This window comes from Cryptomeria japonica, chromosome 3, assembly GCF_030272615.1.
Source record: "Cryptomeria japonica chromosome 3, Sugi_1.0, whole genome shotgun sequence".
Lineage (NCBI taxonomy): Eukaryota > Viridiplantae > Streptophyta > Pinopsida > Cupressales > Cupressaceae > Cryptomeria > Cryptomeria japonica.
In genome coordinates, this window is record NC_081407.1 from 932704075 (window position 1) to 932721718 (window position 17644).

Sequence of the window (17644 nt, forward strand, 5' to 3'; positions counted from 1 at the left end):
TTCTTTTTGGAGGAGGTTGTGGCATGAAACTCTAAATATAACTTCTTTATAGCTCAACAAACTTAACTTTTGAACCTCAAGACAATATCTTGCTATGTGAAGGAAAGCAGACCAAAAAATGTGTCTCTACCTTGGAAGACAAACTACTAATGCCTTTAACAATTCTTTTGCAACTTATCATTGTGTGTGGTACACCAAATTGATAAGATATCGTTGTAGAAGTCTTGAAAACATATCAAGATATGTGTACCCAAAACTACATCATACCGAGACATTGGAACATTACTCATTGGAGCATTAACTCATCAAGGATGTACTTATGAACAGTCAGGATATGGACTTCAGAAGATAAGGCACAACTGTGTGCAATTAATACTTACTCCTTGTCTTCCACATGACTAGAATGTTGAATATTTGTCTTCCACATCTCCGTAGGGTTAAACTGCAACATAATGATAACATGCAAATACTATATATGCATTAAAATCCCCCTTAGTCATGTCATAGGTTATTTGCACCAATTTTCCTTAGTTATACAAGTGTATCTTTGGTTAGAATATAGATGTAACATGAGTTGACATCATGTGTTAACATCAATGACAACACACTACTCTATATCTGCAATGAACACAAGATTTACGTGGAAACCCCAACAAGAGAAAAACCACAGTGACAAAGTTGCTTTGATTTACTGTCCAAATCCAACCTCAGAATAATATAAAACAAAATTATAACTTTGTTTTAGGGCATCACCCCAAGGAAGTAGCAAATCCTTGAAACACAAATTTATGGCTACAACCAAAGGAAGTTCACCAGTTCATAAGAATTAAAACACTTACAAAAGAAGGCTACAACCTCAAAATATCATAAATAGTTGATGAGATTCCACCACAACATTTCTATCTGATCATATCAATAGCTTTCGGCTCACTACCTCCAGTTAACTTCTTAGCATATTCAAATAAAATTACCTTCGACTCATTGCCTTCGACATGCATTAAGCACTTCTTCACTACACCATTCACTCACACACTCTTGATAATGATTTGATCTTTCATTTATATCCTTCAGAAGCATCAACAAGCATTCCCCAAGTCGGCCATGATGGAACGTGTACACATGAAACATGCATATCCCAAGGAGGTCAGCACTAAACACTTCCATGGTGGAAGGGAAATAGTTGCAAACCAAGGCAAGACATAGGAAGGATCAAAAATACTTTCACACACATCTCCATGCAAGCACAACCATTAAAGCACTAATGCAAATATCCTAGCTCAACTCATAACACACTTACACTTTCGTCCAAATATTCCAGTCAACAAATAGTAACAGAAATACCATAAACCATTGTGCTGAGCTCATAAGGACATCATATGAAATTCAACATCATTCTTATACCATTCTTTGACAGTGTCACGTTCAATTGATCTAGTAGAAACAAATAGATACTAAAACCCTAGCATCACTTGCAAACTAATTAATACAATCTTGAGATGTGACAATTAAATTCTTATTTGTGGTACACTTGAACACCTAAAACATGAGAAGTAATATATAGAGAATATGAACCAATTCTCCGAACCGCGAGGATAAAACATCAAGTGCAGAGAAATGTGAAGCATTCCTATGATCTATACTAACAAACAACAAAATTGTCTTTACTCTTCACACCCTAGAAATAACTATATTGGTTTTTGTGCTCTAAAGTGAGAAACATACAAACTACACATCCTCCTTTGTGTCACTTCCAAACCACGAAACCATATCTTCAATAATAGGGAAATGTGGCACAATCTCCTAAGCCAGACACACCAAAACTAGCACAACATACTTGAGTTGTTTCATTGCAACAATTTATCAATCAAAGCACATTTGACATCCAACCATGAACAATTGACATCATAGCTTGACATAAATGATAACATGTTGTCACCACAACTTCCACAAACTCCCACTTTGGACATCCAAACATGAACATTCAACATTATAGGTTGACATAAATGACGTACACACTGTAACAATCTCCCCATTTGTCTCAAATCATAAGATTAAGGCACATGTCAACTTATATGATCCTATGTCCACCTTGGCTTATATAACCAAGAGGTTCCCTTTGAAGTCTCATGTTCTTTTAATTAATTTGCATTATTAGATAAAATAGCATTATTCTATCATAGTTGATCTCTTGTTCTTTCATGAAGTTCTTAGATCTTGGGTGGCTATCTCCATACCCAAATCTTACAAATTAAAATCCTAGATCATGAAAATGAGCTTTTCCTCTTTGAAGTTGAGAATTTTTATGATTTTGTGTTTTCAATTCTCATTTATATTATATAAGTCCATAGTAGACTTTTGCTAAAAAAAATTCTCTTTAAGCCTTTGGCTTGATATTCTTATTTCAAATATCAAATGAGTCAAGACAAGAGCATCATATGCAAATAGTGTTTTTATTTCACTTATCAAAAGAGTTGAGAGTAAAATACCATATGCAATAGGGTGTCTTGAATATATCCTGCCCGATGCCCCAGCCCATGTCAAAGTCTACATGCTTTGGTCCTCTTGATAATTTGTACCAAAGACACAAGCATCCACAAATCAAAATTTTGAAGATGGGACTTGTTATAGAGATTTTAATCCAACATATGACCTCATTCTTGACGTGGATCCCACATCTTCTCTACAGTTTTGTAGAGTGAATTATGTCTTGAATATCAATTATATTGTTAGATATTTGTTAGTTCAAGGGAAATATTTCTTGGTTATTTATCATTTTCAAGAGGAGATTCTTTATCCTACTTACTATGAACTTTGATATGATTTTTTAAAGCATACTGCATATGTTGATTGAACAAAACTAGTCAAATGTGCTTACATTAAAACATTCAAAATTAAAAGTAGCCTTTTTGTATTTATTTAAAGAAGCATTTTTTTGCCTTGAGATTTTTCCACAATTCAAGCAAGTTCTTTTAATGGAATTTCAAAAGAGTAGATAAAAAAGAGACAATAATCCAACCCTCAACATCTACTCTACTTGAAGGAGAAAGATCATTCTCAATTCTCTACCTTTGACATAGTTAATTCCATAATCAATGTCCCTTTCTTCAATTACACTGAATATGGTTTTTATTATGTTTTCCTAGTTCAAGGGAAAGATTTGTTAGCAAGACCCTTAGGAGTTGACCCATAGGCTTGCATTTGATCCCTAGTTCAAAAGCGTCCCCTTAAAAAGCTAATAAAAAAATTGTCAAATTGTTAGCAAGACCATTAACAATTGAAATTGTTTGTCCATTAAGGTGTTGGATTTTATGAATCCCTTTTATCTAGTATTGGTTTTGAACTAATTTGTGGAAATTAACATTGATTAAATCTCCCAATTCAATGTGATCTTCACTAGCCCTTCAAGGCCAAACGAGCTCTACTCTAGGTTGGTACAAAGAGAATTTGAATAGTTTGATACTCTCCCCTAAGAAATTTCATTGTAGTTTATGATTCTCTTTTTATTTTCATGATTCTTAATGTAGTTATCTATTGTTAGTTGGTTTAAAAAATATTGCCAAACAATAATTTGTTCAATTTCTTTTTTACCCTTAAAAATTCCACAAATAATAGAAGCAATTTGTCATGCCTTGATTTTGTATTAACAAATTAGATTAATAAACAAAACCATACACATCCTAAGGTGATAATGCATATGCAAACCTGACAACAGTCGTATTTAATATTTCTTTTAAATCAACCGTTTGAAAGATAAATTGGATTAATTGTCATAAAGTAATAAACAGTTATTAGTAGTGGCTGACCAGATTTGTCTGCCTTCGCAACAATTAAATAAATCACTAATTTATGCAGCGATGTGAATGTTGAAAATATTAGTTGTTAGTTAACACATTGATGAAGAAGTATGATTTGTCTAAAGGGAAAGGTGCCATCAAGGAAAGGTTGTATCCATCACCAAACAAAAGGGTGCAATCATTCAACCATTCGAATATATATTTAATAAGAATCACATACTCATTAAGGATTATGGGAGATATCCATCACAAAAGATATAAGTTTAAAACTGCAGATGATCGATATATATTATCGATTAGATCAGATCAAAACTGTTATTAAGTTATAAAAGCCTGATAATGTTCTTATGCAAAATTAATAGTAAAATTAATATGGACTGCAATATGTATGACAGTCGTACTTAATTTCATATATATTCATAATACATAAGAAGTTAGTATACTTATGGTCTAAATCATGCTATTATTGTCAGTATTTAAGGAGATGGGGTCGAGTTGTTTCCAAGAAGGGCAGTCTAAATCCAGACAATAGGATGATTCCCAAGAGAGGGTGGGGATCAATGTCTTGAGAACCTTTAGGGGCAAGGTCCCAAGATAGGGTAAGGGCTTGGATCTATAAACTTTGAGGGAACCTATTGTATTTGGTATCTAAGTGCTTGGGTAACATTCACATCCTCTTCTTCCTTAAAACTGAAGTAGTAACAAAGTTTGACACTTGCATTAAGAATTATGCATGTATGATAGATGAGCAAGTTACTTATTAATAAATTAATGGAATATCATTGATTTGATTCATGTTAAGATAGAATTGTCTCCTAATCAATTTAGTTTAAGTCATAAGTACATTGAAATAGGTTAATTATGGTTAAAACATGCCTAAACCTAGTAGGGGACATTACACAATTGCTACCCTTTATTTAAACACAAGTGCATTTGTGTACTACCCTAAAATATTGTGAATTCGGATTGTTTGATGCAAGATGTGATCTTAATGACTTTTTTATAGTAAAACTAGATCAACTTCATGTTGTTTTTATTTTGAAGATGTTTTTTATTGGGTACATCTCCAACCTAAGATTCCATGGGAGAATATCCATTATTGAAGCAAATCATGATCAAGAGTATTCAAACCCCTACAATTTGTTTACTTGTTTTCCTTCAAGCCTAAATCTTGCTTGCTATAGATATAATGTATGGATTAAAAAATCTATAGTGCTTAAACATAACACAAGAAAGAAGAAATAAAACTAAAGGAACAAGAAAAGAAAAAAGAAAAAAAAAAAATTTCCTTCATGCATTTTTCTTTAGGTACCAATGTTGGTTTGTTGTTGAATATATAGATCTATATTCAAGTTTCTAATTGTCTAGCAATGCTTTATTATTTATTTTTCATTTGTTGGCTAGGTTCTTTGTAGGACTTGCTTGATTTGGATTTCTTTGCATCTCCCTCTTGGGCTTGCACTTTGATTTGCTTTTGTGAGTTGTGGTTCTCTTTGCTTTCTTGTAGAGGAAAAAATCTATCAAGTTCAAGTGTAAGGGCAAATATTTATTTTTCATTTGTTGGCTAGGTTCTTTGTAGGACTTGCTTGGTTTGGATTCTTTGCATCTCCCTCTTGGGCTTGCACTTTGATTTGCTTTTGTGAGTTGTGGTTCTCTTTGCTTTCTTGTAGAGGAAAAACTCTATCAAGTTCAAGTGTAAGGGCAATTTTACATTTGGAGTAATATTCCCATAATCAAATAGTTGTTCTTATTCAATCCCTCTAGTTTCCAAGATGATCCTATCAAAATGAGTCTTGTCCAAATCTATGTAGACAAAGATCTTGGGGTAGTTTAGGGTTATAAGATTTTATGGTGTTCTCACAAGTGACTATATTCAGCAATGGTACCCCCATTTTCCCTAAGGCTTCTTCTTGCTAGTACCCATTCAAACAAGTGGTAGTCAAACTTGCACAAGGACTATATACAAAGGATTTTTTTCGAGTTAAAGTTTGAAGCTTAGTTCGTCATATAGTGTCATGATTTGGTGCAAAGCCATGCACCACCTTGGAAGATCTTGTCTCTTTCTTGTTTTGAGGTGAAGATAGCCATGAAGTAGCCTTTAGGCATCATCAATGTGTTGATAGCACCTACAGGCTTCTAATTTTCTTGGATTCATGTGATAAGGCTTCTAGGTCAAAGGAAAACCGCCATGAACCTATAGATCAATGCCGCCTTCAACATCCACAAACTTTGTTCTATTTCTTCCATTAACAACCATTTTCATTCTTGGATGGGATTTTCCGCCAGCTTATTGTTCTTTTACCATGAAACTGATGAAAAGTTGAGTTCTTCCTTGTGGAGTTTCAAATTCTTGGGATTTGCATGGCTTGATTGTAGGAACGATATGGAGAAGGCCATGGCCTCCTATTCCTTCTAATCTTCAGAATCACTCAGACCAAGGTGAGAAGGGAGACGAAGTTGGGTATGATTGCTTATGGGAAGATTCCTGACTTGCATTGAGAGTTTTGGTAATGGCAGTCTTGGCATTACATCATTTGCAAGCCTTCACTTGGATTGTTGTCTGTTCAGCACTTCTAAAATAATTTACTTTGATGCATGCCATCGATTAAAATATTTAGCAAATCAATGGATACATTGTTTAAAACAATGGAAAATAGATCTAATAAAACTGTGGCATTTTTATTCAAGGTTCTGTTCGTCACATATGCATAGATACTATAATTCAATGTCAAGGGGTCAAAATACACGTTTGGAAATATAATATCAATTATATGTATAACTCCAAGGCAATTTTAGCAACATTAAATGTGAGGAAAATCATAAACCTAAAAATATGGTGACAAAAATAAAAGATAGCAGATTACATTCAACTAAAAATCCTTTAAAAAATCTCTAACGATTTTGTGCAAAATTTTTGAGAGAACAATTATAGAAGAAAAAGTGTGATGGACAAATGATGTAAGCCACTAACTACATGTACTAAAATTTGATTTTTCAAATGCATGTTTGCATTTTTATTATCTAAGTTTGATTAGGTAATGCCAACCGTTAGAACATCACTAGCAATTGTTCCTTGACCCTAGATACCTTTAGCCGAACAAATTCCTATCAAAATAAATTCAACTTGATAGTTGTTTGGATCAATATTCAACAATTACAATAATAATATTATGTGAGAACAATTGCAGTCATTACAAACTTCTTTATAATAAATTACTTCATATGTTTCAGACCTTTTGAAGAACTCTATTGCAAACACTATTACTTTTTCAACTAATATAGAAAACTCTGTTGTTTATATTCCAACCATCAAACCAAATAACCTTAGAAGTAAAACAAAAATTAATAATACTGCATATAAAAAACCTGAATATGTTCACCAAGATTGTGTTCACAAAAAAACTGTTAAAAGAGGGCATGGCGATCAAGCCTAAAACTGATTAATGTACATGTGATCTTTTGACCAAATTGTGCCATTATGCATACCAACTTTATCTCATCCATGTTAGTTGACTCAAGGCCTCTAATTAGACATAAAAGTATATAAGCGCAAACAACGATAGCTTCCTAATTTAGATGAATTGTAATATTTACAAGCAACAAAGGACACAGAAATCAGAAAATTATCCATATGCATTTCCAAGTTATAATTTGTTAAGCATCGAGAAACAATTCTTGTATAATTCTCGAGCTTTCTCGGTAAAACAAATATAGAAAGTTATATATTTAGCAAACTCTTGGTTGTCAGTATTACATTCTCACTTGCTGATATCATCACTCCAAAACTAAAATTTGGCACATATTTCATGCTTATTGAAATAAATCTTGAGTCAATTGCTGCCAGAAAACATCAAAGAATTTGAGAAAAAAGCACCATCAAAAGCAATGAAAAATGCCAGAAAGAAATCCATTAACTATGAAAGTCGATACATATATGCAATGGGAAGCAGTCTGTTATTAAAACTAAACTTCCTTATGTTGGAACTGGAGACCCTAATATCTAGTATAAATTTATATAAAGAATAAAGATAAGCAGCTGGCTAAGGGATCTTGTCTTCTAACATGGCAAGTAGAGCTTAAAAACAAATCTCTATTCACAGATGATCAGAGCGGCACTAAGAAATACAAAAAAGTACCATCAAGCCACATATTAATACACAAGCATCTACAAGTCTTGTGTCTGTATGATATTCTATACATTCAAGAAAGGAAACAAGCAATTTGGTCTGTGAAGATTTGTGAAGTCTTTCAGGCTTCGGATTGAATGTGTACAACTAATGTGCACAACCAACAACTTATCAATAGAGTTTGTAATATTTATATGAAAGATAAATGTTTCTGCCACGTCAGAAACTTTTCAGTGCAGGTTCTTCATAAATAAGATCTCCTCCCTATGGGTATATTCACGCTTATGAAAGCACCTTGTCATAATAAGTACTGAATATGGTTTCTTACTGCTGCTAGCTGCTTATAGCATCTGGGTTCTTCTTTCTGACAGTGGATTAGAAAGTCTCCTCCGAAAGGCAGGCATAACCTTGTATTCAGGGGGAATTTTGTGTATTATTCTCAAGTACATCCATGGTATTCTTGGTAAAGTTATTTTACTGACTTGCAAACTATGTTTTCGGCAAGCAAAATGCTGATTTGATGGAGACACTTAATTTTGATTACCGATTTGATTTTTTTTTTCAGTTGATGTGCAAAACGTATGAAATCAAGTCAAAACAGATCAAATTGTTGAAACTCAAACTGATTGATATCTCATCAAACTGAATCCATATGTTATAGTTTAAAGCAGCCAGTAATAAATGGAAATGTTACAATCAAGATTATTGAAAATGATGATCTAAAGACCTCACATAGTTCTTGTTATTGAAGATTTTAGTCAAATTTTTTTAAGAGATATTAAAAGTTGGCCCTTAAGCCTTTTGATAACAGTTTGGATGCTTAAAAGATGATTTGAAAATCCTGCTCAATCCTTTTGACACAATTTTGGATGTTGGTCAGTAAACATCATTTTCAACAAGTCTGGCTAAGCCTAGGCCAAATCTTTCAATCTATCACTTTTTTGTAAAATGCCCAAATATCATGATTTTCTAATATTGTTGATCCTTTGTCAGGTCTACCGAGTCTATGCCAAGTTCGAGTTTGGTAAGACTCGAGCTGATTGATGATGCTACAGAAAGATGTGAAGATGAGTCTATGCAAGTGATTGCAATATGAAAGCTTTCATCTTTTGTGCTTAAGTTTCCACAACTTTAAAACAGGAGATATAGGATGAACAATCATATCTTCATATTTTCCAAGACCACTGTCCTTGTAACTCAATTTGTGCAATAATTTAGAACCCGTGTTGCATGGAGATGAATTTCCCACCTCTTAGAACATGTCTTCAAGACTGAGATGCATCTCCAGTACAAATAACTGCTATGAAGACATCTCCTATGACAGGAAATAACCCATCCATGTCTCCTCACATCTCCCCAAAAGAACCCTAAAAAGTGAAAAGACTTTCACTGTTACATGTGAAGTTTGGAAGGCATCCAGCAACTGTTTAGTCACAACAATTAGCATCATAGTTTGCAAACACCAAACACTTTATGATTTAAGAATAACAAGTGTGGGAGGAGGAAGACTCAAGAGATAAAGTTTGTAGTTCAAGCACAAGTAAGGACTATGAGTGACAAAGTGACTAGTTACATCGTAACAGCAATCTGTAGTCCACAGTCTAAGCATCAGGAGTAAAATTTTTTAGTCTTAGTCTCCCACCAGTACCAGCACTACTCATTTAGTAACTATGCTTAGAACACACACACCTTTAAAATTCTGTTCAAAATTGACAACAGTTATTTACATAACACAAATTATTTAAGGTGGAAGTGAAATAAGACAAAGATGAATGACTCCTAAACTCCATCGAGAAAATATGGACATGTGATTCTAATGATGATGATGGTAATCACATCCCTTAATGTGAATCCACAAAATAATTGTCTTTAGCTTTGGATTCGAAAGGCTTGGAGAAGGCACTTAGATGATAAATCATATCTCCAAGCTGGTGATTGTGTTGCACAAGGAGTTGGTTTGCCTTCTTCAAGGAACAAATTTTCTTCACACGAGCTACAAATTTCAGTTTCTCATGAGAAAACTTCCTCATACAATATGATATTGACCAATTGCAGTTTTGATTGGCTTTCAGCAATATGTGCATCATAAATGGAATCTATATTGTGCTACTGGAAGCAAGCATCTCAAGAAATTTGTTGCAACAAAAACCAATAGCACAAGTAGATTTATTTGAAAAATTAACAAGAACTTTTTTGGCACAATCACATGCAAAACTTTGGCCAAAATAGCCTAGATTAGAATTCTTTGTAGAGTATTGCAGATGTGATAAGATATAGAATCCATCTCCCACAATGCATAAAGCCCAAAAAAGGAGCATTTATTAAGGTTCTCCTATTTTTTCAGAAATGAGCCACCTAAACCATAATAAGGAGGCTACCAAAAATTCCATCACAAAGAAGACCAATAAGTTAAGGGTAGAACACCATAGCCGACACATGGGAGGTCCTAGGTTGGAGTCCTATCAGGTCCATTCAAAAATATGTTCAAGAGTGCAGGACCTGTCAAGTGGCTAAGGGAATCAGTCAGAATACTGGGGTAGAACACCATAGCCGACACATGGGAGGTCCTAGGTTGGAGTCCTATCAGGTCCATTAAAAAATATGTTCAAGAGTGCAGGACCTGTCAAGTGGCTAAGGGAATCAGTCAGAATACTGGGGTAGAACACCATAGCCGACACATGGGAGGTCCTAGGTTGGAGTCCTATCAGGTCCATTAAAAAATATGTTCAAGAGTGCAGGACCTGTCAAGTGGCTAAGGGAATCAGTCAGAATACTGGTATGTATCAACCATAGATGGAAGACTCGTGGGACTCGCCACGGACTTGCGAGGACTCGTGAGCCGAGTCCTAACGAGTCTTAACAAAAGAATTGTGAGTCTTATCCAATGACTTGTGCGAATCCTAAGTCGAGAGTCGCAAGTCCGACCTAGAGACTCGCATCGCCCAGCAAGCATGCCCAACGACGTTTTAAAGTGTTTTTTTCTTTCTTTTTTCACTCATTTGCATTCTTACTTGCTGAAAACAGGTTTGTAGGGTTTGAAGGAGAGGAAACAAGATGATGGTGACGATGTCCTCCTTATCGAAGAAGATCTTGCAAAAATAGAGAGAGGAGCAGCACAAGAAGAAGCAGCAGGATTGGATGAAATGGAGGAGGATGAAGATGAGGACTTTTATTTTGAAGAAGAATCATCTCACCATTTAGATACCTCAACACCTTCTACTACTACTATGTAATGTCCCCTTTTTAGCAGTCGTCTGATGATTAGTCGTTAGCCCATTTTTCTATGGTCCTGAGGGCTGACCAGGACATTTTAGGGACTAATGGGGAAATTGGCCTAGGTGTTTTCAGTTTTGGGCCGATAGGAGGAGATTTGATGGAATTTTCCAGACACTTACTATTTATAGTAAGTCACCTGGAGCGTAGTGGCAGTGGACATTTTGATGTATTTATTATGCCGACTACTTTGGGTTCATTTATTTCCAGTTGGATTGCCATTTTATGGAGTTAATGATTTATTTGGCTAAATTATTAAAAGTTCCTAAGTTAAAGTAACTTAGTGATTTATTCGATGCTGGGACTATAGTCAGGAAAAAGAAAATTAAAAGTGTCCCTTTCATGTGGGAGACATAAGGGATAATAATATTTTATTCTACCTTTCCTTTATCCCACATTGATGGTGCTTTGTAATGTGTGCCCAAATGAGGTAATAAATAAGTGCATTAAATGAAGCTTCAGTCATCTTGGGGAAATTGTGCTTTGAAAGTTTGGGTTTCTGGAGAAATTTGGAAGTCATTTTCAGGCATTGGAGGACGCATACCCTCTTTTGCAACATTTTCCGGAATCCAGAAAGTGTTGGGTCTCGGAAGAGGAAGGAGTTGGATGGAAGCTCCGTAAAGGTCACAAGGAAAAAGATTGGAGGTGAAAGAAGGGAGTCCAACGAAGGCCAATCCATCTTAAGTGCCGCTTCTATTGTACCCGATCAGAATGCGGCTAGGGATGAAGAGATGAATATGTGCATGATTAACGATGAAGTGATAGTGCCTTCTCCTTCGATTGAGGAAGTAATGAAGGAAGTTGTCCAAAGTCCGGACAGAGAGTAAACGGAAGCGCCTACAGTCCTCTTGGATGGCATACCTGCAAACCCGGGAGGGACAGATGATGGATTTGACCAGAACCCCATGGAGCAGTCAACTATCCCGGATTGTCTAAGGTAAAGAATAAAGGCCAAAGTTCCCAAGGAGGCCTGTTCTGAAGGAATTACAGCAGCATTCCTAGAGAAGGTAAATGAGCCAGCTATAGCTAAACCACCTAAGCCCGCCAGAAAGTTTTCTTTAATCCAGAGGGACAGTGCAGGATACAGGACAGCCCAGATAGCGGTGCCTAAGGAATGAAAAACTAGGGACAACGTTGCCGCAGATGATTACAAGATCACCACCATAGAGCTGGGTAAGCCCACCCAAGATCAAGAGGTCCAGTATTTCGATGACTCTTGTAATGCTCTGAAGGCAAGTTTAGCTTAGTAGAAAGAGAAAAGAGAGAAGGTTGAAGAAGAAAACCAGCAATGGAGAAAGTATGTTCTCCATCTCACCAGGCCACTCAACCATGAGATCCCAGTTACCCCTCCACAGCCTCTTCAGCAGGAATCGATGAAGGATTATGAGGATATGAAGGGTACATTCACATAGGCTAAAGAGTGGATTTCAAATGCCTCAGCATGTGCAGATATACTGGTAAAGAATTTAGTGTCAGCACATGAGTCGACTTCTTCACTTGTCAACCGTATCCAGGATCTAGCCACCAAATGGGAGGACGTGGAGGAAATTCAAGAAGCCTAGTGGATGCAGGTATCATACAGGTTGGAGATAGGTACGACTTCAGCACATGGTATTACACCTTGGTTACCCGGATTGAAGTTTTGAAGAAATCCGAGACCAAGTGCTTTGAGACAGAAGAGTGTTAGGGAGATTTTGAGCAAAGTATTTCGTGTAGCATCCGAGATTCGGAAGAAAGAGAGTATAAGGGAGAAGCACTTGCAGGCAAAGAACCTGAGAGCCAGGATTCAGTCAAGTTTCTTCAAGGATTCAGGGATGATTGACAAGGGCGATCTTTCAAAGATTGCAAACTTTCTCTTCATCGATGAAAACTTTCTTGCCCAGGCAGTTGAGTGGGAAGGCATCCTCGCCACATGTACCGATGATGTGGGCATCATCGACTTCCAGATTGGCAATTTGCCAAGTGTCACCATGGAGGAGGTCAAGCTTATTGTGTCCAAGTACAGCGAATCTACGAAGGAGGAAAGTAGGCGCTCACGCCAGTGAGATTAGCAGCTGTGCCATGTGTCACTTTCTTATCCACTCGAACTAGTGGTGTTTTGGGAAACCCTAATTAGGGTTTGTAGCTTTCAATCTGGGCCCTTGATCACTGTTTGATCTCGGCCGTTCATTTATTTTGAAAAACTATATAAGGCTACCTCCTCTCATTTGGAGAGTGTGAGGTTTTTGATGTATTGTTGCGTAAGGTCATTTCCAAATAATATATTGCATGTGCGCTTGCTTTGTAATCTCTATTGTTTGAATGATTTGCATGGTTTCAATTTCCTCAACACCTAGTTAAATTAATATAGATTTGCTTTCATTGTTTGTTAATTTGAATTAAGGATTTGATAAGTGTCAATCAATGGTGTATCTCCGCTCATACTTTTGGTGAATGGATGATTTCCATTTCACCGTGTAAAGTTAGTCTGAGCCCATCCTCTGTGCACCCCAACATCTTAATCATAAGCACAATCCATTGAAGATTGCATCGGCTTTGTGTAGTTGTCCTTAGTGTGGCGAAGCAAGGTTTGGTTTCTCGAGAGCACCCAATTGACACCGTCTTTGGAGTTCGTTGGATCAGATTAGCCTTCCTAAACCCTATCCCTTTTTCCCTTTTTGAAAGTTTAAACCCCGAAAATCCAAAAAAAAGAAGAGCCTAAAATTGCTAAATCCATCTAAGTCCAGTAGTTCAAGACAGTTGTTAAACGTAACTCCCCCTTGAGATTTTCAGCATACACTACCCAAGAAGCTAATCCACTAAAGTCGCTTGTTCGCACATATAGACCTTGGAATCAGTAGTGATTTTTCAGGAGAGGATAGAATGCCTTCGGGTATCCTATTCTAATGTTTGGTAGATGATAAAACAGACACCAATAGGATCTTGCAAGATTTTTTAAAAGTTTAATTCAAAAACTGCTTATGAGGTAGAGTTACCGAAGGGCATTGGCATTTCACCTATCTTCATCATTGCATACCTCTACCAGTTTTATAAAGCACAATCTAATGGAGACAATGCAACAACTTCACTTGAAAACTAGCTACCACAACAACAATTGAAGCAGATAGAGAAGAACCTAGAGAGTCGGATTGAACACAACACTTGGAACAAGAGTAAAGGGAGTATTGTTATGACCATTTCACACATCACCCCATCATAAATGGGGACCCCCTCTTTCACTTGCAGTCCTACGTCTTAGATGGTTTGGTAGCAGTCTAATCCTTTAATTTGAATGGAGTGGAGTTAGTTAGCTCTCAAGGCCTTGGAAATGAACGATTTGTCATGACCATTTCATTTGATCATCATCATCATGTCCCTTCAAGATCAGAGATAGAAATGCCGAGTTTAAGTGTGGAAAATTGTCAAACAAGGTGGAATGTTTGATGAGAGGGTAGTGTTATCACAAAAGCTTGCACCCTTGCTGAGCTATCAACTCAACAACCTCGTGAAACATGGAAACAAGCCCGAAGTGTGGGACCTTGCACAAGGGGGTTGAATCTCCGGAGAAGGCCGACTTCCTTCTCAATCCAGGTGCAGTGTTGAACCAACTCAACACTTCAAAACTTACTCCTAAGCCTATCCTAACAACTTGGAGAGGAAAAGGGAAGAGAGAAATGCTTGAAATAAAAGGAGGTGATGCACCAAGAAGAGATTGTTCCTCTCCCTACCCGAAATGATACAAAGAATCAACTGAAAAACCCAAGAGATGCACAAACTTCAGTTGTATGAGTGACTCCAATGCATGTATGGAGGTTAGAATTCGTTGAATGCCAAGAGGGGAGAAGGTTTCCCACAAGTCACACTCAGAAATAAGTTAACACATCATAAATGAGATAAGAGCCACAAAACATACACCTATGATGAAGGTAAGAAAACATACACAACATACATAAGTTGAAGGAAGGCAAGAATGGTGATTTCAATTAATTATAAGGCCAATGGCCAACTTATAGTTGCAAAATACAGAATAATACAAGAGAAGTGAGAGAGCATAGAATAGCTCAAGCCAGCAGGGAGAGAACCCTTTACAATGACGCTTAACAGCCTTTATATAGAAAAATGGCTACAAGAGTGATCATGACCCCTGTATGTCAGTTTGGGAGTGCAAGGAAGTGTATGCACTTGACTTTTGTACATGCAAGCAACCTAGCCATACCCTGAAAAGGCAACCCTGAGAAGGGTGGATTGACTGACCTTCCAAAGTCAAAGCATGCAGACATGACATAAGTCACCACAACAAGCATGGCCTCGTACTTCTCCTGATGGAAAGCCAAAAACATTAAATGCACCCCTGTGGCTCCCCAAAAGAAGGTGCATAAGTCACCAAAGTTGTCGAAGCATTTAAAGCCTTGAGTGTCAATCACAAAAAGACATTTAAAGAAAACACAAAAAGAGATTGATGATATAGCAAACAATATGATAGGTTCTTCGAAACTTACCTCAGTTTTTTATCAAGAAATGACAGTTTTTGAAGAAAAGATTGAGAAACTAGAAAAAGAAAAAGCAAGGATAAGAATGAAGGCACGTGAGCTGAAAAACAAACTTGGTCCTAGATTGGACAACCTTATAACTCAGCTGATTGAGCTGTCTAAAGCAACAATTCAAGGAGAAAGATCACCGAAGCAACAGATGCATTATCTGACCGGTATGATCCAGCAAACTGAAACCATTATTTCTGACAACACAAAATTCATGCAGAGTCTTAATCTGATTTTGGTGGATATCTTTCAAATTGTACATAACCGGATACAGGCTATGAGGTAGAATTTTGAACTCTTTGATTCTTTTTGAAATCCTTTGTCATTGATGTCAAAGGGGGAGTAGTAGTATGGAGAAAAATGTACAGAAGAGATCATTTGCTCAGGGGGAGCACTCCTATTTTTGGATCACTTTTGGAATCAGTTTTTGGATTTTTTCTCATGAGTGTTGCCATCAATGCCAAAGGGGGAGATTGTTGGCATTCTACACTCAGATGAGAATAGTTGATGTTGTCATTGATGGTAACCAACTGGTAATGTGGTTCACAGGTAACACCTGCAACAGACTTTGCATACCGACACCGACAGCTACACAAAGTTCATTCACACCGGCACCCAGTCTACACCAACAGAAAATCTTACCGGCACCCCAGCCGACATGGAAATTATATTGTTTCGTATTGTAATTATATTGTATAGCCGACATGATGTATTGTAAAGACTCATATATGTATGAGATCTTAAAGGTCATTTTGTAGAGTAAAAAATGTGAATTATGTATAGGTAATTAATGCAAGCGGAATATGAGAGCGAATATCTGTATATACATTTTGATGTAATAATTTTGATGAGCGAATAAGAGAAGAGCAGAGCAAAGAAAGGTTTATGGAAGAGGTATTTGACAGAGCTTAAATCGGTACTGAATCAAGCATTGTAGATGCTATTTTGAGCAGTACATTGTCATCGGATTTAATCATCCAATTATGTAGTCAGTGTGACTCCTTTTTGTGATTGAGCAGTGAGCTCTAGGCTGTTGGCCTTCTTGCATGTGCAGGCCCCTAGTGTATCAATAATATTTATTCACATTGGCCAATGAGTAAATATTGTGGGTCACAAATCCCACCGAGGTTTTTCCCCTACCGGGTTTCCTCGCCAAAATATCTGTGTTATGGTGTGCATTGATGGTTATACTGTTATTTCTCTTTATTGCTTTATTGCTTGTTTACCGGCATATTAATTTGGGTTGTGTTGTGACCTTTTTCACACATCGCCCCATTACAAATGGGGACCCTCTCTTTTCCTGCTTTCTAGGGTTTTGTTAGTGTCCTATGACCTTCCGCTTCAGTTTCACCAAGCCTTGTCCAGTTTGAACAATTCGGGCCCTGACGATTGAAAGTTAGTTTTTGCAAATTATGTGATTCCGGAATACAAACACCACCAGAGTGCTTAGAAAGGCCAAAGGACGAAAATCGCAATTGATTTGGACGAATTTGGACAACTTTCTATTTTTAGAAAGTTTGCTTTTTTGCTTTTTTCCTATTTTTTAGGAAGTTTTGTTTTTGGCATTTTCAGCCCGATCCCCGGCATGGCTATTTTTAGAAAGTTTTTTCCCTATTTTTTAGGGATACCTGCTTTTTGCTTTTTTGGGATGGGAATCTAGGGTTTGCACTTACACCACTGACTAGCTTCGACCGAGACTCAAAAATTCCAAGTTTTGACCTAAAAAGCCAAATCCCTAGATTTTAGGGGGCATGATGTCTCAGATGATCCACCTAGGCATGGATTTCAAATTTCAAGTTAATCTGGTTAATTTTGATTAAGTGTGAAATTTTGAAATTTTCCAAATTTTGTCTAAGTATGGCTAATGGATAAGTTTGAATGTCATGACAGGTGTGGAAAGTCTACCATGTGGAAGCCTCAGCAAAAGTTCGCC

General features: G+C 36.6%; 1 protein-coding gene across 4 annotated transcripts in view; it reads right to left on the minus strand.

The window, feature by feature from the left end:
* Positions 1–7068: 7068 nt before the first annotated feature.
* LOC131040516 (ran-binding protein M homolog) overlaps positions 7069–17644 on the minus strand; it is a 162671-nt gene continuing 152095 nt past the window's right edge. For 2 of the 4 annotated variants that reach the window (XM_057973470.2, XM_057973464.2), the window contains exon 7: positions 7339–7631. In XM_057973470.2, coding sequence (XP_057829453.1) covers positions 7605–7631 — 27 coding nt within the window. In that variant the 3' untranslated portion in view covers positions 7339–7604. Of the gene's footprint in view, positions 7318–7338; positions 7632–9252; positions 9289–17644 lie in introns of those variants that run through there. The other 2 variants (XM_057973482.2, XM_057973477.2) reach the window with 2 other exon arrangements.